The sequence below is a fragment of the Oryx dammah genome, unplaced genomic scaffold (genome assembly GCF_014754425.2).
Source record: "Oryx dammah isolate SB20612 unplaced genomic scaffold, SCBI_Odam_1.1 HiC_scaffold_3, whole genome shotgun sequence".
NCBI lineage: Eukaryota > Metazoa > Chordata > Mammalia > Artiodactyla > Bovidae > Oryx > Oryx dammah.
Window position 1 is genome coordinate 96,377,009 of NW_024070187.1, and position 24,959 is coordinate 96,401,967.

Here is a 24,959-nt window from a genome sequence, read left to right on the forward strand (position 1 = left end):
GCTCAGTTCTCTGGTTGTGGAGCATGGGCTTAGTTCTCTAGCTGTGGCTCACGGGCTTAGTTCTCTGGTTGTGGCGCACGGGCTTAGTTCTCTGGTTGTGGAGCACGGGCTTAATTCTCTGGTTGTGGCACACGGGCTCAGTTCTCTGGTTGTGGTGCATGGGCTCAGTACTCTGATTGTGGTGCATGGGCTCAGTTCTCTGGTTGTGGTGCACAGGCTTAGTTCTCTAGCTGTGGAGCATGGTGGGAATTTAAAGGGGTGGGGATCCCTCATTATTCATCAGAAATAATTACAGTACATCTTCACAATGAGATACTAAGCAGGGATTACAACTGGAAAGACTACCCCAATGTTCATCACAGCACTGTTTACAACAGCCAGGACATGCAAGCAACCTAAATGTTCACCGACAGAGGAATGATGAAGAAGATATGGTACGGATACACAATGGAATATTACTCAGCCATAAAAAGAAACAAAATTGGGGTCATTTGTAGTGATGTGGATGACCCTAGAATCTGTCATACAAAGCAAAGTAAGTTAGAAACAGAAAAACAAATATCACATACTAACACATATATATGGAATCTGGAAGAATGGTACTGATGAACTCATTTGCTGGGCAGGAATAGAGATGCAGATGTAGAGACCAGACTGGTGGACACAGGGTGGGAAAGAGGGTGGAATGAAGGAAAGAATACCATTAACATAAATACCCTGTCATGTATAAAGTTGATAGCTAGTGGGAATCTGCTGTATAGCACAGGGAGCTCAACTCAGTGCTCTGGGATGACCTAGAGCAGTGGGATGGGGGGTGGGAGGGAGGCCCCAGAGGGAGGGGATACAGGTATACCTGTGGTTGATTCATGCTGTTGTACAGCAGAAACTGACAAAACATTGTAAAGCAATTATACTCCAATTTAAAAAATAAATTAAAAAAATTAAAACTGGAAAGACTTCACAGTATTCTGTTAAGAGAAAACTGCAGATTATAAAGTAGGATGCTGAGTTCTGCTTCTACTTACAATGTGGAAAGTCCTGAGAGAACGTTGTTTCCATCTGAATGATGAGAAAAAGCTGAGTAATTTACAAAAGAATAACTTTTCTTGAGCCCATCAGAGAGTTGAGGTCACAAGGCAACCAAGTAAACTGAATTTCAAAGAATGAGAGGTCCATCCAGGAACTGCCTCACTTTTGGCTAAGCACAAGCACAGGAGGTGGTTACCATGTAATTAGCTAAACATTCAACGCGATACTTAAAGGCCCAGGGTGGGTTAGAGTGTCGATGTGGAATAGCTTAGAGTCTCAGACAAGAGGGAGCTCACACTCTCAAGCTCTTTGCTACAGACCTCCCCTGGGTGTTCATAAGAAAGGTTAGAGGCAGAGGAGCAAACTGGCGCGAGGCCCCCTCCACTTCACAGACATTCAGGAGGTGACACAGACAAGCAGCCGCTGCTGGGAGACAAGCTAGCTTCATCTTCTTTCCCAGAGCCTTCTCTTGCAAAGCAAAAATCTCAAGCTCCAGTGGGGAGGGCAGAAAACCCTCTGGCCTCTAGTACCGGGCAGAAGTCCATTGCTTCTGGGAGAAGAATAAAAGCAAAACTTGCTTTTCTCTAAGGGAGGAGTAGGAGTCTCTCTCCCCCAGACATAAGCAAAAAGCCACTGCAGCTTAGCAAAGGGTGGAAGCAAAAATCTTCTGTCCACTGGCTTACGCATTGCTCCAAAGCAGGTCTCTCACTGCAGAGAAAGGCAGGAATGCTTAGAAAGCCTTAACCCCAAGGTTCAGGCTTGCCTAAGACTGATACAAGGCCAGGACAACAAAGAAACCCCATTACCCCTACAACAAGCCATGCCCAGAGAAACAAACAACAGGAGTGAGTGCTCCTCTCCTCCAGTCACTGGGGTGAGGACAAGAGTACGAGAGAGATCTACTCTGTGTGCAGGTGTGCAGAGATAGCTGAAAGCTGAGGGTAAAGAATAGATGCTTAGAAAACTCCTCTCGCACCCCAGGTTCCACTCCACACACACACAGTAACAGCAACCATCCATTGAAATCTGTGGTGCACTAACTGTAACCATAGCAACAGCGAAACCCAAATGCAGCTCACCTCTTTATTCACTGACTCAGCCTCCACCCTTTGCCACACACCTCCAACATTGATGGCTTGAAAGAATAAGTATGCCCATTCTCATTAAGAAATGGTATTTACATCAGTCTTTCTGTTCTTCCAGGCACAATGTCTAGCATAGAATTAAAAATTATGAATCACGCAAAAGCACACACAAAAAAATTATCAAGAGATAAGTAATAAATAGAACCGGACTCAAGGATGACCCAGATGTTGTATCAATCAGATAGGGACTTTAAGATAACTATAATTAACATGTTAAAGGGATCTAGTGGAAAAGATGGACAATAATGCATGAACAGACGGGAAATTTCAGCAAAGAGATAGAAAGTACAAAAGTGTCAAATGCAAATGTTGTACATAAAAACCAGTATCGGAGATGAATTTCTTTGATGGGGGTATTGTTAGGGCATAGCTGAGAAAAGAATTCGTGAACTTGAAGATATGTCAACAGAAATTATTCAAACTGAAATATAAAGATAAAAAGGAGTGAATTAAACAGGACAGCACTTTCAAGAGTTGTGGAACATGAAACAGTAAGACATTTGTGTAATTAGAGTCCTAGAAAAAGACAAAGATAGAAAACAAGGTCAAAAATAATCTGAAGATATAATGACCGAGAATTTTCAAAAATTAATGAAATAATATATGAACAGCTCATACAACTCAACAACAAAAAACAACCCAACTGAAGAATGGGCAGAAGACATAAAGAGACATTTCTCCAAAAGAAGAAATACAGATGGCCAACAGGCACATGAAAAGATGCTCAACATCTTAAATTATTCAGTTCAGTTCAGTTCAGTCCAGTTGCTCAGTCGTGTCCGATTCTGTGACCCCATGAATTGCAGCACGCCAGGCCTCCCTGTCTATCACCAACTCTCAGTGTTCACCCAAACCCATGTCCACCGAGTTGGTGATGCCATCCAGCCATCTCATCCTCTGTCGTCCCCTTCTCCTCCTGCCCCCAATCCCTCCCAGCATCAGAGTCTTTTCCAATGAGTCAACTCTTCGCATGAGGTGGCCAAAGTATTGGGAGTTTCAGCTTCAGCATCAGTCCTTCCATTGAACACCCAGAACTGACCTCCTTTAGAATGGACTGGTTGGATCTCCTTGCAGTCCAAGGAACTCTCAAGAGTCTTTTCCAACACCACACTTCAAAAGCATCAATTCTTCAGTGCTCAGCTTTCTTCACCGTCCAACTCTCACATCCACACATGCTTGAAATTTCCCATCTGTTCATGCATATTGTCCATCTTTCCCACTAGATCACTGGAAAAACCATCGCCTTGACTAGATGGAACTTTGTTGGCAAAGTGATGTCTCTGCTTTTGAATAGGCTATCTAGGTTGGTCATAACTTTTCTTCCAAGGAGTAACCATCTTTTAATTTCATGGCTGCAATCTTAAATTATTAGAGAAATGCAAATCAAAACTACAATGAGATACCACCTCATGCTGGTCAGAACAGCCATCATTAAAAGTCTAACAAATGCTGTAGAGGGCGTGGAAGAAAGGGAACCCTCCTACAGAGTTGGTGGGAATGTAAATTGATGCAGCCACTGTGGAAAACAGTATGGAGGTTCCTCAGAAAAAACTAAAAATAGAATACCATATGATTCAGGAATCCCACTGCTAGGCATATATCCAGACAATAATTCAAAAAGATACTCGCATCCCTATGTTCATAGCAGCACTATTCACTATAGCCAAGACATGGAAACAAATGTCCATCGATAGGTGACTGTATTAAGAAGATGTAGTACATTTCACATTCAGCCATAAGAAAGTAGAAAAATAATGCTATTTGCAGCAACATGGATGCAACTAGAGATTATCACACTAATGAAGTAAGTCAGAAAGAGAAAGACAAATACCAGACAGTATCACTTACATGTGGAATCTAAAATATGACACAAATAAACCTATCTATGAAACAGAAACAGAAGTAGGGGACAGAGAGAATAGTGGTTGCCAAGGGCTTGGGGGGATGAAAGAGGGTAGGAGTGGGAATCTGGGATTAGCAGATGCAAACTGGTATATATGGAATGGATAAACCACAAGGTCCCACTGTGTAGCGCAGGAAACTATACTCAGTATCCTATAATAAATGGTATTGTGATTCAAATATACTTCAATAAAAAATGAATTTAAAAAAGTTAATGAAAGACAACAAGCCACATTTCCAGGAAGCTCAAAGACTCTTAAGCAGGATAGCACTCTCCTGCTCTGCCCTTACTCAAAAAAAAAAAAAAAAAAAAACCTAGACACAGCAGAGTCAAACTGCTTAAAACCAAAGACAAAAAAAAATCTTGAAGGCAGCAAGAAAAACATTACATGAGGTCCTAGGTAAAGGTAAAGAATTTACCTGTAAAGGTAAAGAATTTGCCTGTAATACAGGAGACACGGATTTGATTCCTGGGTCGGGAAGATCCTCTGGAAAAGGAAATGGCAATCCACTCCAAAATTCTTGCCTGGAGAATTCAGTGGACAGAGGAGCCTGGAGGGCTAAAATCTATGGGATCACAGAGTCGCACACGACTGAGTGACTGAAACTGGATCTTGCTTATGGACCTCTGGCGGTCCAATGGCTAAGACTCTGCACTCCCAGTGCAAGTGGCCCGGATTCAACCCTGGTCAGGGAACTGGATCAGGAATCATGCTAAGAATTCCGGCAGACTTCTCAGATGCTGTACAAGGCAAGATTGACATCTTATTGTTCGGAAAGTCTGCTTTAGCATTGTGTTAATCCAGAGTTTTATAAGCAAAATAAAGACCTCCAAACAAACTAAAGTTGAGAATTTATTGCCAATAAAACTGTGCTGCAAGAAATAGTAAAGAAAATTCTTTGGTTAGAAGGATGATATCAAATGGAAATTAGGATACACACACAGTAAATAGGCTGGAAAGGAAATAATTAAGGGAAATATTAAATATATTTTTCTTATTTTAATCACTTTTAAATAGTATATAGAGTATGGATATATTTTGGAGAAAGAACAGCATAATGTACTTTAAAAAAACTTAAGAAGGCTATACATCAAAATTTCAACTAAGTTTTTCTGCGTGGAAGGACTACATATTATTTTATTTTTTACAAATTTTATTTGCATTTTCTGAATTTTTTGCATTGAATTTATATTACATTTTGTGCTAAAAACATCTTTTAAAGATAATGTGCAGATTTCAAGAGTTCAGAGGTTAGAGAAATTGTCTAAGTTGTTAGAAATAATAACTAGGAAATGAATTTTCTGTTATGAAAAACTTTTCCCACTTTTTTTCTCCCTACTATATGGGAAAGAAGAGGCAAAGAAAAGGCAAAAAGGGCCTCTTTGATGCATAAGGCAATAGTAATAAAGTTAAGTTTCTAGATAATAAATAAGGATTAACTAGAAGCCTCTTAGAAAGGTTGTGGATGTTCTTTTCAGGCTGAAACTTTGGGACTGGAGCCATATACATGACTTGAAGGGTTGTTTATTCCAAGAAAATATTAAAAGACTAATCTCTACATGGTCTAGAAATAGAGCCAGGAATTGATAATGTCTAAATATTAGTGAGAATGTTATCTACTTGCACCAAAATGTCTTTCATTTTGTCAGTCTTTCAAATGTCATTTTAATTTTGCTTTGACATCTCTATAATTATTTAAAATTTACATGAAAACTAACTAAGACTTTAGTTTTGGTAGACTCCCAGGTGGTGCAGTGGTAAAAGAATCTGCCTGTCAATGCAATAGATACAAGAGACACAGGTTCAGTCGCTGGGTTGGAGTGATACCCTGGAGAAGGAAATGGCAACCCACTCCAGTATTCTTGTCTGGAAAATTCCATGGACAGAGGAGCCTGGTGGGCTACAGTCCATGAGGTTGCAGAGTCTGACATAACTGAGCACATTAACATTCTATTTGTTGTTCAGTCGCTAAGTCAAGTCCGACTCTTTGTGACCCTGTGGACTGCAGCATGCCAGGCTTCCCTGTCCCTCATCATCTCCCGGAGTTTGCTCAAACTCATGTCCATTGAGTCGGTGATGCCACCCAACCATCTCTTCTTTTGTCGTTCCATTCTCCTTTTGCCTTCATTCCTTCCCAGCATCAGGGTCTTTTCCAATGATTTGACTCTTCACATCAGGGGGCCAAAGTATTGGAGCCTTAGCTTCAGCATCAGTCCTTCCAATGAATATTCAGGGTTGATTTCCTTTAGGATTGACTGGCTTGATCTCCTTGCAGTCCAAGGGACTCTCAAGAGCCTTCTCCAGCACCACAGTTCAAAAGCATCAATTCTTTGGCGCTCAGCTTTCTTTATGGTCTACCTCTCACACCAGTACATAACTACTGGAAAAACCATAAATTTGACTAGATGGACTTTTATCAGCAAAGTGATGTCTCTGCATTTTAATACACTGTCTAGGTTTGTCATAGTTTTTCTTCCAAGGAGCAAGCATCTTTTAATTTCGTGGCTGCGGTCACTGTCCACAGTGATTTTGAAAGGATAATTTTGTGCAGGTATATGGGCTGTTCTTCTTTACATTTTTTTTTAAGAATTTTTACTGTGCTCTTCGTTTTTGACGTGGTTAATCAAGGCCATGGGGAGCCTGAATCTTTAGAATTCAAGAACAGAATCCAGGTATCATCATTTACATGATAGAGTTATTGAAAGGATCAGAAATAGACTGAACAGCAAGAACAAAGACATGATGTAAGTACACAATAGGCAGTTTGTGAAAGTGCTGTTTGCTCAGTCGTGTCCAATTCTTTTCAACCTCATGGACTGTAGCCCTCTGTCCGTGGAATTCTCCAGGCTAGAATCTTGGACTGGGTAGCCATTCCCTTCTCCAGGGGATCTTCCAGACCCAAGGATAGAACCTGGGTCTCCTGCATTGCAGGCAGATCTTCACCATCTGAGCCACCAGGTTAAACAGCAGCTATTATTGCCTACTGAACTGACTCGAAGATGCAAGAAGATGCCTTATTGCCATCAGCAATGAAGCAAAGATAACACTTGACAACCAGCAGTTCAAAAATCCATTGACACCCACTGATTAATATGTCTAACATGCTCGTGACTGGAATACTCAGATGACATTCGAGACACTGTCTCTTCATCTTGCAGGGGAATTTCACACATAGACATGGGTGGTCAGTGTGGGGAAAGAAAAATGATACTAATGCGGTTGATGTGTGTGTTCACACACACACACACACACAGGCAAGTTCTCCCAAAGTCGTATTAGGAAAAGTACCCCTTATAGAGGCAAACAAATGACATTTTCACTTGGAAATTTAAAAAAATTCAAAATGAGTTCTTGAACTGTGAGTCACATGTTTTCTCCCCTGTCCAAATTTTTAGCCACTAAAACAGGGAAACTTTGTTGGTACTGCCACCTCAATATTGAATCATCTCTGTCCTGTATCCCAGAGTATCATCCAGGTGTTTGACTACAGCAGAGTCTCTTTAGAAAGGCCAAAAACAACACTGTAAGGCAACAATACCCAATAAAAATGTTTTTAAAGGAAAGGCCAGAAGTTTGGCTTAGGATGTTTCACCTCTTCCTATTGACTTTTTTTTCTTTTTTTTTTTTTTCCTATTGACTTTTAACAAAGGGATCTGACTGAATACAGCTCATACCTCTTCCACTGATTTTTATCAAGTCCTTGGACCTCAGAAATTCAGAATTTTAACTCCCATCAATGACAGCTGGATATAGAGAAAGTTATTCAAAGAAATAAATTATTTCATTCTTAAAAGTTTTACAGAGCCAGGATAAGATGCGACAGTTTTAAAGTGAGGACAGAGTGGGAGAGAACATTCCAGGGCCCAAGCTGATAGGCTGTCTCTCACAGGGCTTCCCAGGTGGCGCTGCTGCTGCTGCTGCTGCTGCTAAGTCACTTCAGTCGTGTCCGATGCTGTGCGACCCCATAGACGGCAGCCCATCAGGCTCCCCCATCCCTGGGATTCTCCAGGCAAGAATACTGGAGTAGGTTGCCATTTCCTTCTCCAATGCGTGAAAGTGAAAAGTGAAAGTGAGGTTGCTCAGTCGTGTCCGACTCTTAGTGACCCCATGGACTACAGCTTACCGGGCTCCTCCATCCATGGGATTTTCCAGGCAAGAGTACTGGAGTGGGGTGCCATCGCCCGGTGGCGCTAGTGGTAAAGAACTCACCTGCCAGTGCAGGAAACCCAAAAGATGTGGGTTTGATCCCTGAGTTGGGAAGATTCCCTGGAGGAGGAAATGGCCACCCATTCTAGTATTCTTGCCAGGAAAATTCCATGGACTGAGGAGCTTGGCGGGCTACAGTCTGTGGGGTCAGAAGGAGTCGGACACAACTGGGCGCTCAAGTGGAAGAAAAGATTCAAGGAGAAGGAACGTTTACAGATACAAAGAAGGTGTGAATAGAATAAACCTGAGCAAGACAGTAGAGCGAGAAGAGATTACAAGAGGACAAAACCCTCACGCCATCAAAAACAAAACGCCTGAGCAATAGGCTGAATGGCTTTTGTTCCCTCAAGAGGCTGGAGGAGAGGAAGACATGGGGAACATCAAAGAAGGGAGAACGCTGTGTGATAGAGGAGGGGAAGTATCCTCATGCAGAGAAGGGCACCAAGGAACAAAGCCCTCTGGCAGGGAAAGAGACAAAGACAGCCAAGATGGTAAGAGGCCCATCAACAAGATGGCATGAACTGGAGACAGCTTCGGGGGACAGGACTCAGTAACAGGAGAGGCGGAACAGGGAGCAGCCAAGGCGTCCATGGAGAGAGACACCCAGTCAGGCCATGGGCGGGTGCCTGGCGAGGCTTCCTTTCTCACTTTCCCAAGCCCAAATGAGGGCTCTAGACAGAAAGAGCAAGTTCTGTCCAGAATCCGGTTCTCTTGTTCCTGTTCCATTGCCAGCATCTAGAGCAGAGCCTGGTGTGCAGCAAATAGTCAAAATACAGTGGTCGAATGACAAGTGATACACGCAGAAAGGAAAAGGAGGCTGGATGCCCCAGAAACGCCACGTCTCACGTGCATTAGTCGCTTCAGTTGTGTCCAACTCTTTTCCACCGTGTGAACTGCAGCCCGACAGGCTCCTCTGTCCATGGGATTCTCCAGGCAAGAATATTAGAGTGGGCTGCCATTCCCTTCTCCAGGGGATCTTCCCAACCCAGGGACTGAACCCAGGTTCTCCAGAATTGCAGGCAGATTCTTTACCGTCTGAGCCACGAGGGAAGCCCATGTGCCTCATGGTTTCCATTATTTTTTAATATTTCTTTATTTGGCTATGCCAGGTCTTAGCTGCGGCACTCAGGATCTTATCTTCAATCTGCCTTGAGGCATGTGGGATCTTTTAGTTGTGTTTGAATTCTCAGCTGCAGCAAACAGGATCTAGTTCTCTGACCAGGGATCAAACCTGGCCCCCCTGCTATGGGAGTGCTAAGTCTTTGCCACTGAACCATGGGGGAAATCCAAAGACTTTCATTATCGAGGTGTAAGTGGGCAGAGATGATGCCCAAGAGCTGGGCTCTGCATACAGCATGCCTGAGTGATGCTCACCCTGGGGATGGTTTGATTCTGCTCTTGCAAGACCATCAAGGACCCAAGTGAGACAGGCAGTGGTCAAACCACAAGTGACTGATGAGCAAGGGAGCTACAGAGGGTGTTTATGCTTGAAAGGCTCTGTCCCCAACATCTCATCCACATGTTTGGATGTTTGAATGTCTCACTATCTAGAATCTCTCCTTTGGGGGTGATTTCTATAGAATTTTCCATAAAATACAGTTAGCCAACCAATGTGCTCAGCCATTCAAAGTCACTAAATTCTAGACAAGAATTGTTGTATCACTCTAGCAACAGTTAGAGTAGGGCCACAAGGCTAAAGAACTCAGGGTGGAGAGAGACTCCCCAAGACTCAGCATGGAGCCAGAACCAGAGGGCAATGGATTTGGTCAACAGAGATGGAGCCAACTTGTTTGTAAATTCCCTGGTGACTCATCCCACCCCTCTAGGGAATCCCCCAAGTGGAGGATGAAGCTTCGAGGATACAGAAGTGCGGATGAGTCCATTGTAGACTTGTTGTTTGACTGCTCTGTCTTGGTTATGTGATGTTACCAACAGAGAAATACATTTAGGGTTTACACAGAAAGGACTAGAACGAAGTCATAGGAAGGAAAGTATTACTGAGAGATTTGGTGCTTGTCCTTAAGAAAGGGGGAAAAAAAGGCAAACGATAACAAATTAGGAGACAAAGTGCGGTGAAATCGACCTCAAAAAGATTCAAGTGCCTTTCTTCCTGAAATGGCAAGATTTTCACATTTTCATCTAAGGGCTTCCCACGTGGCTCAGTGGTAAAAGAATCCATCTGCCAATGCAGGAGACTACAAGGGACGCTGGTTCAATCCCTGGGTCAGAAAGATCTCCTGGAGGAGGAAATGGCAACCCACTCCAGTATTCTTGCCTGGAAAATTCCATGGATGGAGGAGCCTGATGGGCTACAGTGCATGGGGCCATAGAGAGTCAGACATGACTGAGGGACTAAAGACAGCACAACCCCATCCCTACCCCCACCTTCCTTTGGGTGAAACTTTAGTGGTGACCTTGGACCACAGAATGAAACATGGAAAGTCATATGCTAAGGACGGAGCAGAAAGAGGAAGGAATCCAGCCCTCTCCTGGCTCTGTATGGCTGCCATAACCTGGACCTGTACACTTCTTTCATATGTGAGAGAAATGAACGTCTATCTTAAGACAAACACAATTCCCACCTGAGAGACCCACTGCCAACCTTATGAGTAGCCCCTTCTAGGCTCACCCCCAACATTTTCAGGGTCCAGGCCAAGAGAAGAGGTGGAGGCCCTTAGCTATGGCTGAAGCCCTTCTCCTCCCACGTCTGTCTTCTTTGCGTGGAAATCCAGGCCCAGGCGTCTAAGCTCCTCCCCACGCCAACATGGCCCCTCGGCCACTCTCGGTCTAGGGCACACACACTTCCCTTCAGGAGGGCAGAGCCTGGGAGAGGCTGGTGCAGACTCTGAAAGTGAGCTCTGAGACACTTGGGCGGGGAATTCCAGGACCCTAGGACCCTAAGGCAAAGTCTAGAAGTGGAAGAGGTTCCAGGTGGCAAGCCCTTTTGCTCTGTGATCTTCTTGCCCTGCGAGGACAAACACAGCTCTTGAAGGCACAGGAGCCAGGCAGGGACCCGAGCCGCCGCCGTCTAAATGTGACGCCACTGGCTTCTCAACCTCTCATCTCCTAATGCCTGCCCTTTCAGGGTTCACAGCTTGACAACAGAGCGAAACCTGAAGCTGTCCAGCTACCTGCTTGTAATCACCTTGGTAGAATGACCTCTTAGAGGAAAAGTTTGGAACTAAAACTGAACTGTGCCACTTTCCTATTACCCTTAAGTGAAAGTCGCTTAGTCATGTCTGACTCTTTGCGACCTCATGGACTACATAGTCCATGGAATTCTCCAGGCAAGAATACCGGAGTGGGTAGCCTTTCCCTTCTCCAGGGGATCTTCCCAACTCAGGGATCGAACCCAGGTCTCCCACATTGCAGGCAGATTCTTTACCAGCGGAGTCACAAGGGAAGCCCTATTACCCTTAAGGCCACTATTTTCTCTCTTTTATTAGACTGTACAATGGAAAGCTGAGCAAGCTTGGCTCTCAGGCAAGCTTTTCTTTTGATGGGTTGTCATTAGGATGACCAAGCACAGTGGATCCATCAGTTGTAATATTAGTGCTAGGGGACTTTCCTGGTGGTCCAGTGGTTAAGACGCCACATTTCCACTGCAGGAGGTATTGGTTCAATCCCTGGTTGGGGAACTAAGATCCCACATGCTGCACATAGTGGCCAAAAAAATAAATAAACTAAAATTATCAGTGCTCGTGTTCTGATTGAAGGTGTGTGTGTGCTGACTGAGTCGTGTCTGACTCTTTGGGACCCCATGGACTGTAGCCCAGCAGGCTCCTCTGTCCATGGGATTCTCCAGGCAAGAATAAGGAGTGCGTTGCCATTTCCTCCTCCAGGGAATCTTTCCAACCTAGGGACTGAATACGAGTCTCCTGCTTGAGGAACTTTTCCTCTAAGAGGTGGATTCTTTACTATTGTGCCACTTGGGCAACCTTCTGACTGAAGGAGGAGTCTCTAAATCCTGAGTCTCTGTCATTTACACATTTGCCTGTTTGAGAAAACTCTCCAAGTGTTTAGCTGGGTCTCTTTGCACAAACATTGCTCTCTGGGAGGTAGTGGAATCAGTGGCAAACCCCAGCCACTAAAAATGGAACAAGACTGTTGCCCTCAGAGGACCACAGAGGGGATGGGAATTCCATCCAGGAGAGGGACTCTCTAAGGAGTGCTGCTGAAATGGCGCAAGACTGGGCTCCAAGTGAGCCTCTTCTCCTGTTTTTCAAGATGCCCCTCCGACTTGGCACAGAACAGCAAGGTCTGAGACCCGACGTGGCAGTGCCACCCATGATGGGACCTGCTGCTCCAGCTCCCATCCCTATGAGCAAGGACTCACTCCTTAAGGAATCTGCCTCCTCTATGGGGCCTGAATGACAGGATGGGGAAAGCTGGCTTCATGAATGTAGCTCTCTGCCTGTAGTTCAGTGATTCTTTTATTATTACTATTTATTTATGAGGCTGCATCCGGTCTTAGGGCTTCCCTGGTTGGCTCAGTGGAGCCTGCTTGCAACGCAGGAGCTGCGGGAGATGCGGGTTCAATCTCTGGGTCAGGAAGATGCCCTGGAGGAGGGCACGGCAACCCACTCCAGTACTCTTGCCTGGAGAATCCCATGGACAGAGGAGCCTGGCGGACTTCAGTCCATGGGGTCGCAAAGAGTTGGACACGACTCAGCGGCTGAACAACGAACTTCATATGTTGAAATCTAATCCTCAAGGTAATGACAGGCTTCTGGAGGTGAGTAAGTCACAAAAGTGAAGCCCTCATGAACAGAACTAGGGCTCTTATGAGGGAGACCCCAGAGAGCTCTCTTGCCCCTTCTGCCCTGTGAGAACACAAGAAGACAGCTATCTAGGAACCAGGAAGCAGGCTCTCACCGGACACCAAATCTTCCAGTGCCTTGATCTTGGGCTTCCCAGCCCCCAAAACTGTGAGAAATAAATGTCTGTTGTGTAAGCCACCTGGTCGTCAGTATTTTTGTTATAGTAGCACAAACAGACTGACAGGACTTCGATTCCCAACTTTCTATTTACATTTTGTTTATTTGTTTTCTCATAGGAAAAATGGAAGGCATGGGTTAACTGATTTGTAAAAAGCTCCAAAACTCAAGGGCTCTATAGACTTCTATGAAGTGACAGACATAATAAATATTCTAGCCCCCATCCTTATCTAACTTCTCATTCTTCAGGTCTTGGCTTGGGAGTTAGTTCCTTCCAGCCTGCAGGGTGGGCGAGGAGACCCCTCTCTGTGTTCCCATAGTGCCGTACTCTACCCTATTATATGTCATTCTCCTCCATCTAGAGTACAATTATCTGTAAGTTAATTTGTGGGTTCCCTGCTAGTCTGCAAACTCTGGGGGAACTGAGACCAATCTTCAAGACTGTATCCTCAGCTCTGACTTCCAGCAGGAGCTCAATGATATATGAAATGATACTGTGAATGAATGGTTTTTGATACTGCAATCCTTCGGTCACTGAACTGGTAATGATAGATGTTCTCAGACATCTATTCAGGGAACATGCTGAAATAGTCTTTGTTCTTCTGCCTGCCTTTAGACTTTGGACATATGTACCATGAGTATACACCTAAAGAATCAGATTACCACATTGTTTAAAAGGGAAAACTTAAAAAATTTTTTCCATTTTTATGGTCAAAGAAACCACACTATTATACTTGGCTCACTTCTCATGAATAAAATAGAAGATCCTCTGCCTTCTCATCTGAGCTCTTCCAATTAATCTAAGGTCTGATTGTCCCAAAGCATTACTAATCATATAGCAACATCATTTATATCACAAAATTGGAAACGACATACATATCCTGTCACGGAGTGATGGTTAAATAAACTCTGACGCTCAAACAGTGAACCCATGCAGCCTTTGATAACGGTGCCTACAACATAATCTGAAGTTAAAAGGCAAGACATAAAATTACATAAGCGTATGACTTTCATCATGTAAAAATATGTCAAATGTATGCATAAATGTAGAAGATATTATAGAATCTAAACTGTGGTTGTGTTTATGTGTTAGAACTGTGGGTGATTTTCTTTCTACTTCTCTGAAGTCTGCAGATTTTCCTATTTTACCCTCATGACAAAAAAAATTAGAATCAAGAAGTCATTTAATTGAAAGCATCTTATTATTTTCTGCTATAAAATTTTTGGCTATCGATAACTTGTTGCATCCGCCTGAAAGAACTGTATGGAGGAGAGAAAGAAGAGCCTGTGGTGAAGCCAACAGAAGCAGAGGTTCGCAGACTTCCCTGGTGGTCTTGTGATTAAGAATCCTCCTTCTAATGCAGGGGACAAAAGGTTCGATCCCTGGTTGGGGAACTAAGGTCGTCCCACATGCTGGCAACTAATCTCATGCACCACAACTCCTGAGCCCACCACAGCAAAGACCCAGCACAACTTAGAAAAAAGAAAGGAAGCAGTGGGGGGATTGGAGTAGCTCCCACCCAGGGCGTGAGTCATCACGAATCTATACCATGTGCCAGGCATTTCCCATCCTTTTTGTTTTCATTATGTCCTCACAAAAACTGTAAGAGACAGGTGCTACTGTTCCCCCCATCTTACAGCCACAGCTGCGCCCTGAGAGCAGTCAGCTCTTTTGCAAGGATGTGGAGGCACTCAAGTGCAGGCCTGTGCAACCTGTCTCTTCCACCCTCCCTTTTCTCATCACCATCTTCGATGTGAGAAGAGAGGCTAAAGGATCAAAGGGGCACATTTCTAAGCCATACTTCCTCTCACGCAAGGAACTTTGCGTCAAAGGTACAGACTCCATTTCCATTATCAGGAGATTCCGTTTGAGAGAACGCTTCAAATGATTCTTGCCTGTCAGTGGAGATGGTATCCAGGGACTATTTGTCCACCATACCAACTCAAGGATCTCACTAGAATGCCATTCTCAAATCATCTCTCTTTGCACATAAATCCATTGTTTTGGGGGCAAGGAATCTATTTATAAGTGCTCTCATTGTGGCCAACTCTGCTGATTTAAACCAACATGAGATTCCCTGGTGGGTCAGATGGTAAAGAATCTGCCTACAATGCCAGAGACCTGGGTTTGATCTCTGGGTCAGGTAGATCCCCTGGAGAGGGCAATGGCAACCCACTCCAGTATTCTTGCCTGGAGAATCCCATGGACAGAAGAGCCTGGTGGGCTACAGTCCACAGGGTCGCAAAGAGTCGTACATGACTGAGCAACTAACACTAACACATTGTGGCCAGCTCTGCAGATCTAGAGCAACATGGATGCAGCCAGCTTCCTAGTGGAAATGTGAACCTTGGATGCTCCCCACTTGCAGCAGTGACAGGCAGGCTATCACCGGCGGGTTGTTGAAAGGAGAGTCACCCTGTAAACGCTGACGGGCTGAAACTGCTCAGCTGACACCGTGCATGCACACAGCGCTCTGAGGCTCTTTGTTACCCGGGCATGTTTTCTCTGCACAGAAACCTTCTGGTGTTAACATTTCCAGGAGTGGGGAAGGGGAGCATCCCGGGAGCACAGAGCAGGGGACTGAGAGGGAGGCTAGTCCCGGTAGAGTCCAGCGTGTCACTAAAATAAAGCAAATCCTCTCTGCCCTCCTCGCCAGCCCAGGGAAACACGGACGAGCGAGTGAGGAAAACAACAGAAACATTCCATGAAATCAGTCACGCAGATGGGTCGGAAAGAAATGACAAGTGGGCTTACAGGAAGTCCATTTCAAAATCAAGGTCAGATTCAAAACAAATGTGTGAACAGAGGAAAACATCATGATCAAAAGGGAATGAATCAACAGAGAGCGACTGCAGGAAGATCCACTCTGCAGGGGAACTGCCTGGGGATATTATTACACCCCACTGGGCTCTGTCTCTGGGTCCTGTCCCTCAGGGACATCGATGGTGCTTGTTCACTTACTTTCTCTGGAACCGGACCACAGGGTCAGCCAGCAAGTCGGTGACGTCAAGTTTCCTCCCCTTCTCAATGACGTCCCGATGCTTGCGGACAAAGAGCCAGCCGATGTGGGAGAAGAAGAAGCCCCGGCGGGCATTGTGCGGGTCAGCGTCCGTCTCTGAGTACTTGTGATGGACTCGGTGGTCCCTCGACCACTCGAAGATGTCGTTCTGCAGGGAGAAGGCAGACCTGAGTGAAAGGATCAAGCATCCCGGCGTTTCCTGAAAGTTCCCCAATTTCCGCCCCCCTGCCTACTCCCGCTCCCACTTCCAGCCTCACCACTGGCAGACTTGCTCCATCCTCAACTCACAGTCTCTCAACCTCAAATTCAATCCCCCGGGGGTTGGTTTGGGGTGGTTTTCATCCAAACAAAAATACATCCTCACTGAGTAGGCATCTTAGCTTGTCCTTGCGTGTGTGCTAAGTCACTTCAGTCATGTTTAACTCTGTGAGACCTTATGGACTGCAGCCTGCCAGGCTCCTCTGTGCATGGGATTCTCCAGGCAAGAATACTGGAGTGGGTTGCCATGCCCTCCTCCAGGGGATCTTCTCCACCCAGGGATTGAACCTGGGTTTCCTGCATTGCAGGTGGATTCTTTACTGATTGAGCCACCAGGGAATTAGGATGTGCCCACTGTAGGAGGTTCTGCCTTGTTGAGTGAACTAGTAAGGAAGCCAGAAGAAAGTTCTGGTGGCGACTACTGAAGTGAAGAGTTGACTCATTGGAAAAGACCCTGATGCTGGGAGGGATTGGGGGCAGGAGGAGAAGGGGACGACAGAGGATGAGATGGCTGGATGGCATCCTCGACTCGATGGACGTGAGTCTGAGTGAACTCTGGGAGTTGGTGATAGACATGGAGGCCTGGCGTGCTGCGATTCATGGGGTCGCAAAGAGTCGGACACAACTGAGCAACTGAACTGAACTGAACTGAAGCCCACTGGGAGATCGTTCATGTCCAGAAAAGAGACATTCATCCTCAAGGAAAGGGGCAACCCTGAGTATAGAAGGGGGTTAGTTCTTGGCCTGACTCTCTCTATCCTTCCTCCTTCTCTTCAATGGGCTTCCTGTCCAACACACCAGAGAACAGGAAGTCAGTAAGTAAAAGCCCAAAGAGCTACTTGACCAAATCTCTGCAAAATGCCAAGGCACAAATAACATTGTCTGAGGACTGCTCTAACAGTGTGTCACAGACAGGAAGGGAGGGGACTTGGCTCTTTGAGGAATCTGGTCTGCTTGGCAGCATCCCATGTGGAGAGGCAGGCGGCACTCACTGGAATCCCAAGAGAGACTCTGGTGCCCAAAGAAGCAGACACGTCGGAGTCCAGCAGATTCTGCCAAACCCACAAATGGGGCGGGGCTCAGGCACATGGGGGATCGGCTGTTGACCTCATGATGGGAGACAATGTCAGGGTCTGGAGGTCCTAGGTAAGCTATCCGAGGAAGTATTTCAGCTGAAACTGTTAATGAAACCTTAACTATTATAGCCATGGGCCAGAGAGATCTATAGACTTTTTCAATTTATACTGTTTTGCTATTATTTGAGAATGCTTTCAAAACTTTGAGAATGGCAAATTAAGTCGGGAAGTAGCATTTTTGATAGGAAAATTGCAGCTGACCCTTGAACAACATGGGTTTGAATTGCACAGATCCACTTATACACAGATATCTTTCAATAGGAAATGCTATAGTACTTCATGGTTTGAGGTTGGTTGACTCTGAGGATGTAAAGGAACCACAGATAGGAAAAGTCAACAAAAAATTATAGGTGGATTAACCTCCGACTTGTTCAGGGGTCAACTATAATCTGAAAATAAAAATAAATGTATATAGTGTATAAGCCATTTAAAAAGAGGTAATAATGTTTTATACTGTATTATTCAGTACTGAATCATGCTTTCATTAGGAATCTGTCATTTCACAGATATTGGGTTCTTCCTAATGATGAGAAGAGAGAGAACTGCTTTTTTCTCAAAGTTTTAACAGTTCTTTTAATCAGGAAAGGATTTATGGAATTTTGTATGTGTGTGTGTCTCTAGCTCACCCAGTGCTGGTGGAAGGTGATTCAATCTTCTTTATCTTATAACTTTAAAAATTTACTTAACATTTTGGTAATGGGATAACGAGGGAAAGTAGAAAGACCTTAAGAAGTATATGCTCAGCTTTGAATGCAAAGAGGGAAAAAGGTGCTTAGAAGTCTGTGTAAGGCGAAAATTATAGCTTGGCTTACTGTGATAAGAGGTCTTTAAATTTTACCAGTGTGTTGAAACACAGTGGTTGGAAAGAGTGAAAGCATTCATTACTTACAATCACAGAATCGAGTCAGGAAGGAATTGTAAATGTCAAGATCACTGCAGCCTGGGGAATAATTTATTACTTTTTCATCCAATATATTGCTTTTATTGCAAACCCATCTGAACATAGGAAGATGGGGGAACACTCTCTCCCCAGTTCACAGATGGCAAAATTAAGGCTTAGAAGATATGTATTCAAGTTCACCTAGTAAGTTAAACTAATCACAGAGCAAAGATGGAGCTCCTCCGGTTCTTAGTTCACACTAATTTCAACAAGATATTTCCCTTATCCTTCAAGTTCAGGGGAGAGGGAATCTTTGAAAGAGAAGTCTCATTTTTCTTGTTAAAAGGCTATGTTGACTCGAATTTATTACAATGCAATTTTATAAAAACTAAGTGGCGGGCTCCAAAGGGCTAAAACATTATTCTTATAAAATTAAGCATGATATAACAACAACAAAAGAGTGATAATGAGGACAAGTTGCAGCAGAGATGTTTCTTTAATTCCTCTCACCTTGGAGACCTTCCCTACAGAAGCTACTCTGAATGAAGCAATGGAATGAAGCAAGGATTTTGGCCACATTCCAAATAATTGAGCATACAATGGAGCCCAAATACTTTATGAGGTACTTTGAAAACTCTTTTATTTATTTTTTACTCTAAAATTGAGTCCAGTGAAAAAGTGACTCAAAGAACAAGACATAAGCCAACAATAGGGCAGAAAGGAAGCAAGAGTCACACGCTAATCCCTAGGGCTTTTTCTTCCTACTTCTCTGCATTTTGCTTCCACACTTCAGGTTGGGTGTGGAAGCCAACGTGGGAACAGCACTCGTGTTTGATGAAAAGGTGTGTGCACCAAGGGTGTGTCTGGTACAATCAATAAGTGAGGAAGTGAAAGCTGAGGGCTGATAAGAGACGGCAGCCTTGCATCAATGAACTGTCCATCAAGTCTGCATATTCCGTCTTTCCATGCTCTGTGTGCACATTTTAGCAGGAGCATGATGTTGAATCCAGCAGCAATTCCTGAAGTATGTGTGTGTGTCATATACCCTTTCTCAGCAATTAGCACATGATGCACCTGAAACCTTGTACTTCCGGTCGGTTCCGGTAGATTACGGTCTAAGTACCCCGTTACCTTCAAAAGTGGGCATTCGCCACGTGTTTACTGACCATTCCTGACAGAGGGAAAGACTGAAGGCAGGAGGAGAGGGATGACAGAGGCTGAGATGGTTGGATGGCATCACTGACTCGATGGACATGAGTTTGAGCAAGCTCCGGGAGTTGGTGATGGACAGGGAGGCCTGGAGTGCTGCCGTCCATGGGGTCGCAGAGAGTCGGCTTCGACTGAGCAGCTGAACTGAACCCTACAGAGGATTGGTGGTGGTGAAGGGGCTACATTAGTGCTAAGAGCGCTGGCTGTACCTGAGGCACAGGTGGGCGCGGGGCGGGAGGAGCGGGAGAGGAAGAGAGCCTATCAGGAGTGCAGCCCTCAGTGGCCGGTTTATTATCTGAGGATCTGTACGGGGTCCTACTCTGTGCTGTCCACGACACACACAGTGCAAGCCACACACTGACTTGCATTTCCCTAGTAACTACACGAAAACAGTGAAATTAGACAAGTGGAATCAATTTTACTCATGTATCTTTACTAAACAGACTACATCCAAAATGTCATTCAATATATTATAAGCATAAAATCATTAATGAAATATTTCCCAGGACTTTTTTCTGGACCACTTCTTCAAAACTGGGTATTTTACACTTTCAGCATACCTCAGTTTGGACCATCCACATTTCCAGTGTGCCACGTGTGGCTGGTGGTTACCGTATTGGACAGGGCAGGTTGAACCCATGACTTGGACACTTTTCTATATGTGTTATACTTTTAAAGATTTTTAAAAAGTCCAAGTTCCTTATGGATGACAGTGAGAAACTGGCATAAATCATATGAAGGGCGAATGCACTGCACATATCAGACGTGCTAAAATGGTGTGACTTGTTTTCTGGAGTTTATCTTAGAGAAATAATCATGGCTGTGTGTAAATGTTTAATCACAAAGATGTCCACTGAACTTGGAAAAACCCTGATTTTCCACATAACAGGATTTTACTTACTACCTTGTGATACATTCACTAATTGAATACTGTTTGTGTGTGTGTGTGTGTGTGTCCATAGAAATTTTCTGGAGAGAAACATGAAGTACACATGTAGGGTTCATGTAGGGTTACATCAAGGAAGGAAGACTGGAAGGTAGGAGAAATACTTTTTATTCTATACTCAGAAATGTTTAACAAGAGCATCTGTTGGTTCTGTATTTCAAACTAGCAAAAAGGGACTTCCCTGGTGGTCCAGTGGTTAAGACTTCACCTTCTAATGCAGGGGGTGTGGGTTCGATCCCTGGCAGGTGAAATAAGAACCCCCATGCCTCAGGGCCAAAAATAAAAACCAAAACATAAAATAGAAGCAATATTGTAAGAAATTCAATAAAGACTTTTAAAATGGTCCACACCAAAAAAATCTTTTAAAAAAAATGACAAAAAAAAAAAAATGATACTGTAGTATTGACATGGAGAGGCGAGGTAGAAAGTAGTTAAGTGAAAGACAAAATAAGTGATAGAGTAATGCACGCATTGGGCTTCCCTGGTGGCTCACAGGTAAAGAATCCACCTACCAATGCAGGGGACCCAGGAGACGCGGGTTTGAACCCCAAGTCAGGAAGATCCCCTGGAGCAGGAAATGGTGACCCACTCCAGTGCTCTTGCCTAGAGAATCCCATGGACAGAGGAGCCTGGTGGGCTACAGTCCATAGGGTCGCAAAGAGTCAGACATGAATGAGCATGAACACAAGAACGAATGGATTCTTGATAAGAATATGTATTTAAGCATAGAAAAATGTTAAAGTATATGTCAATCTGTTTACAGCTGTTCTCCCTAGGAAGTGGGGCACTGGATGACTTTTTTTTCTTTGTTTGTTACATTTTTAAAATAATCAAGTTTTTCTTCTGTAATATGAGGGTAACAAATTATTTCTAAGTTTCTATATACCTGAATTAAAACAATCAGCTTCTGCCACCAGCCCCGTGTTAGTAAAAAATGATGAGGCAGTAATATTCATCTAGTAAGGCAGTCAGAGATACATCTTTATATCACCCTTCTTTGATCTCTGTTCTTATGAGCACTAATCAACCAATCCCAACTCAAGTACAGTGACAGTGCCCTCACTGAAACTCACCCTGGGTCCTGTACCTTTATTACTTCACTCTCCATCATAGATAATATCCCTAACCGGGTCCCTGCTGAGACTGTAGAAACTGAAATTGATCCTGTGGTGATATTTCTCCATAAGCTCAGCCTTTGCGTGTTCTCTGGGACTTGACTAAAGGTAATCAATCTCAAAAGCTCCACTGAAGCAGATTAGAAAGAATCTGCTCTATCAGAGCTACTTTTCTCCCAACCTCTTTTTATATTGAAAATAAATTCTTGAGTCTAATCCTCTACATGGCAGTAGGGGAACCTGTCTTTTACGACCTGCCTCATTTGCTCTGGGTAGTGAGATGAAGACCAAGTGTGAACGGCATTGAGCTTGTCCCAGTCAACAGATCTAAGACCAGAATCATTTTTTCAACTTTTCATTTCATATGGGAGTACAGTCGATTAACAGTGTGATAGTTTCAGGTGGACAGCAAAGGGACTTAGCCATGCACATACACATATCCATTCTCCCCCAAACTCCACCACCCCTGCCATCCAGGCTGCCACATAACATTGAGCAGAGTTCCCTGCTGAGACTGGCATCACTGGCTGCCTTTCCCCTAGATGAACTGCAAACAGATGCTTGCTTCTGACCAGACACCCGTGTGGCTGTTCTGTCCCCTAATTCGAGTGTGCGGCTGCTTACAATTCCTAAAGGGAACGTTTACCAGGTGGTCTCAAAACACACCCCCAGGTAATTCCAACTTATATTCGTAATACACCTTCGTTTCCAGTCAGCAGTGAAAAAGAAACTAGGACCAACATGTCAGCTTTCAACAGGCAAGTTTTCGAGTAGAGTGTGTGTGTGTGTGTGAGTCTTTTCTGAGTAATGGCATCCTGTCTGAGAAAGGAGTCGTTTCATCAAAGAGGGAAAGACGCTGTGGCCTCCACTCTTCAGGGACCTGAAGACCCATTCGAAACAGACTTTATCTCAGTCTCCAAGTCTGAATCTCATCTCCCCCAGTTCAGATGACAACACTGCGCTATTCAAACAGTGAAGAACGTTCGGTGCTTTCCCCACAGTCGATACTGGGTCAGTACTGATTTCCCTCCAGATAACACTGACAATCTGTAAGAAGGGCCCAGAAAGTCCCCAGGAAGGCCTGGCATCAGCCTTCACCACCTGGCAAATTGCAGCTTCGACAGAACAAGTCCCCACCTGCTGTCTGGCCCTCATGTAGTGCTAAGCCTGGGGAAGTTTTAGGAGCCGGCGAATGTTGAAAAACCAGTTTTAGCATTTAGAAAGTGTTTGCTGACAAAACTTAAAGACTGCAGGGGTGAGTCATGTCTTCTTTTATTCCTCCAGTACTTAAATTCTTACACAAAGAATACATTTGTGTAAGACACATTTTTAAGACACATTTTTAAGATGGCTTGGGCAGTCCTCTTGGTAGACTTCTTTGGCAGCTCAATGGTAAAGAACTCGCCTGCCAGCAAGGAGACATGAGAGACGTGGGTTCGATCCCTGCGTTGGGAAGATCCCCTGGAGGAGGGCATGGCAACCCACTCCAGTATTCTTGGCTAGAGAATCCCGTGGACAGAGAAACCTGGCAGGCTACAGTCCATGTGGTCGCAAAGAGTCAGACTTAGCACCAGCACCTTGGTAGACTAGTTTGCCTTCTGTGAATCGTTCCAGTTTGGGTTTTGGATGATTTTGGTCTGTGAGTTGACCATTGTTTAGTCTCCTAACCTAGATCTCTCTCACTCAATGAGTCAAAATTTCAGGGAAGAAAGGACCTGGAAAACAATGACAGTCCAATCCCCACAGATACACCTCACTCCCAGATCTTGGTTTTTAAATACCATTCCCCACTGAAAAGGAATCAGAACTCTTCGGTGTAATGGCTAGTGCCAGGACGAAGGCAGGAAAAGCACAAGAGGAACTTGGTATATTTTGTTACACGAGAAAGTAAGGAATTGCTCCAAAATATGATGAGGACCTGTCAAAAGGACACAGGAGTCCATCTCCAGTGCTCCCACTGAATAAACTGGGGTACTCTGATGAATAATTTGGGTGTGTTAAGATGAATACTAACAGGAATGGATTAATAAAATAAGAACCCATGAACCCACAATAAATAAGAAGTAAAATGTCAACCAACAAATGTAGAAAAAATAATGGAGCTAGAAAAATCACCATTTTGCAGGTGCTTTGCCAATAACCGATTCAGGCAAGACTCACCAAGGTGTGCTAAAATTACTAAAATCAAAAGGTTGATTAAAATAAAAAACATATTACATCGGCTCATAGGATCTCAGCATAAATTACTCATTGATTACCAATGGAAACATAGTAATCTTACCGTGGAGAAACAGGTGGACACTACCTTAGCTAAGCGATTTATGTTCATACCACCAATAATGTGACAGAGTGATATCATGGGCCTCTTGTCTGATGCTAGGACACAAGATCATTAACGTAGCATTCCTGCCCCAAGTGCCCAATCTGAGTGAAGTTACAAGGAGACTCCAGCAAACCAAAAATGAGGAGTATTCTGCAAAATCACTGGTCTGCATACTTCAAAAATGTCTAACTTCAAAGACCAAGGAACTGTTCCAAATGAAAGGGACTAAAGGGACAGGTCAACTCACTGTTATGGAGGATCTTGAGCTGGTTCCTGGGCTAGGACCCTGGATACAGTCCTGTATCAACATTAAATTCCCTGGTGTTGGTACCAGCATTGTGTTACTGTGAAATGTCTTTCCCATTAGGAAATGCACATTGAAGTATTTAGGGATGAAGAGGCATGAAGTTGATAGCTTACTTGCAAAGGATTCATGAAAAAAATAACACAGAAGAATGCATACTCTACACACATACAAAGAAAGAAAGAGAATAATAAAGCAAATGAACCAATATGTTAACAATGAGTGAATCTGGGTGAAGGGTACACAGGAGTCCTTCATAATGTTTTTGCAACTTTTTTGTCAGTTTGAAATTATTTCAAAATAAAAAGTTAAACCTAAAAAGAAAAAATGTCAAGGGCATCTTTCTTAAAAACCTCAGCTTCCCCCTTTCACTCCACTCCTACTTCACCACCCTTGTTCAGACTTCCATCAGTTTACCTGGAAAGGGCCTCCTGCCTCTAGTCCTTTCCCTTCCACAATACATTTTATAAACTGTGATCACACTTCACATACTCATTCTCCCCAAATATCTATCATTCTCTTGCTTCTGATTTGACAACTTCATATC

General features: G+C 44.1%; 1 protein-coding gene across 1 annotated transcript in view; it reads right to left on the minus strand.

Annotated features, from left to right (window-relative positions):
* SCD5 (stearoyl-CoA desaturase 5) overlaps nucleotides 1-24,959 on the minus strand; it is a 172,510-nt gene that overhangs the window by 30,748 nt on the left and 116,803 nt on the right. Inside the window, exon 3 of the mRNA XM_040237206.1 lies at nucleotides 16,184-16,389. Coding sequence (XP_040093140.1) covers nucleotides 16,184-16,389 — 206 coding nt within the window. The remainder of the gene's footprint in view (nucleotides 1-16,183; nucleotides 16,390-24,959) is intronic.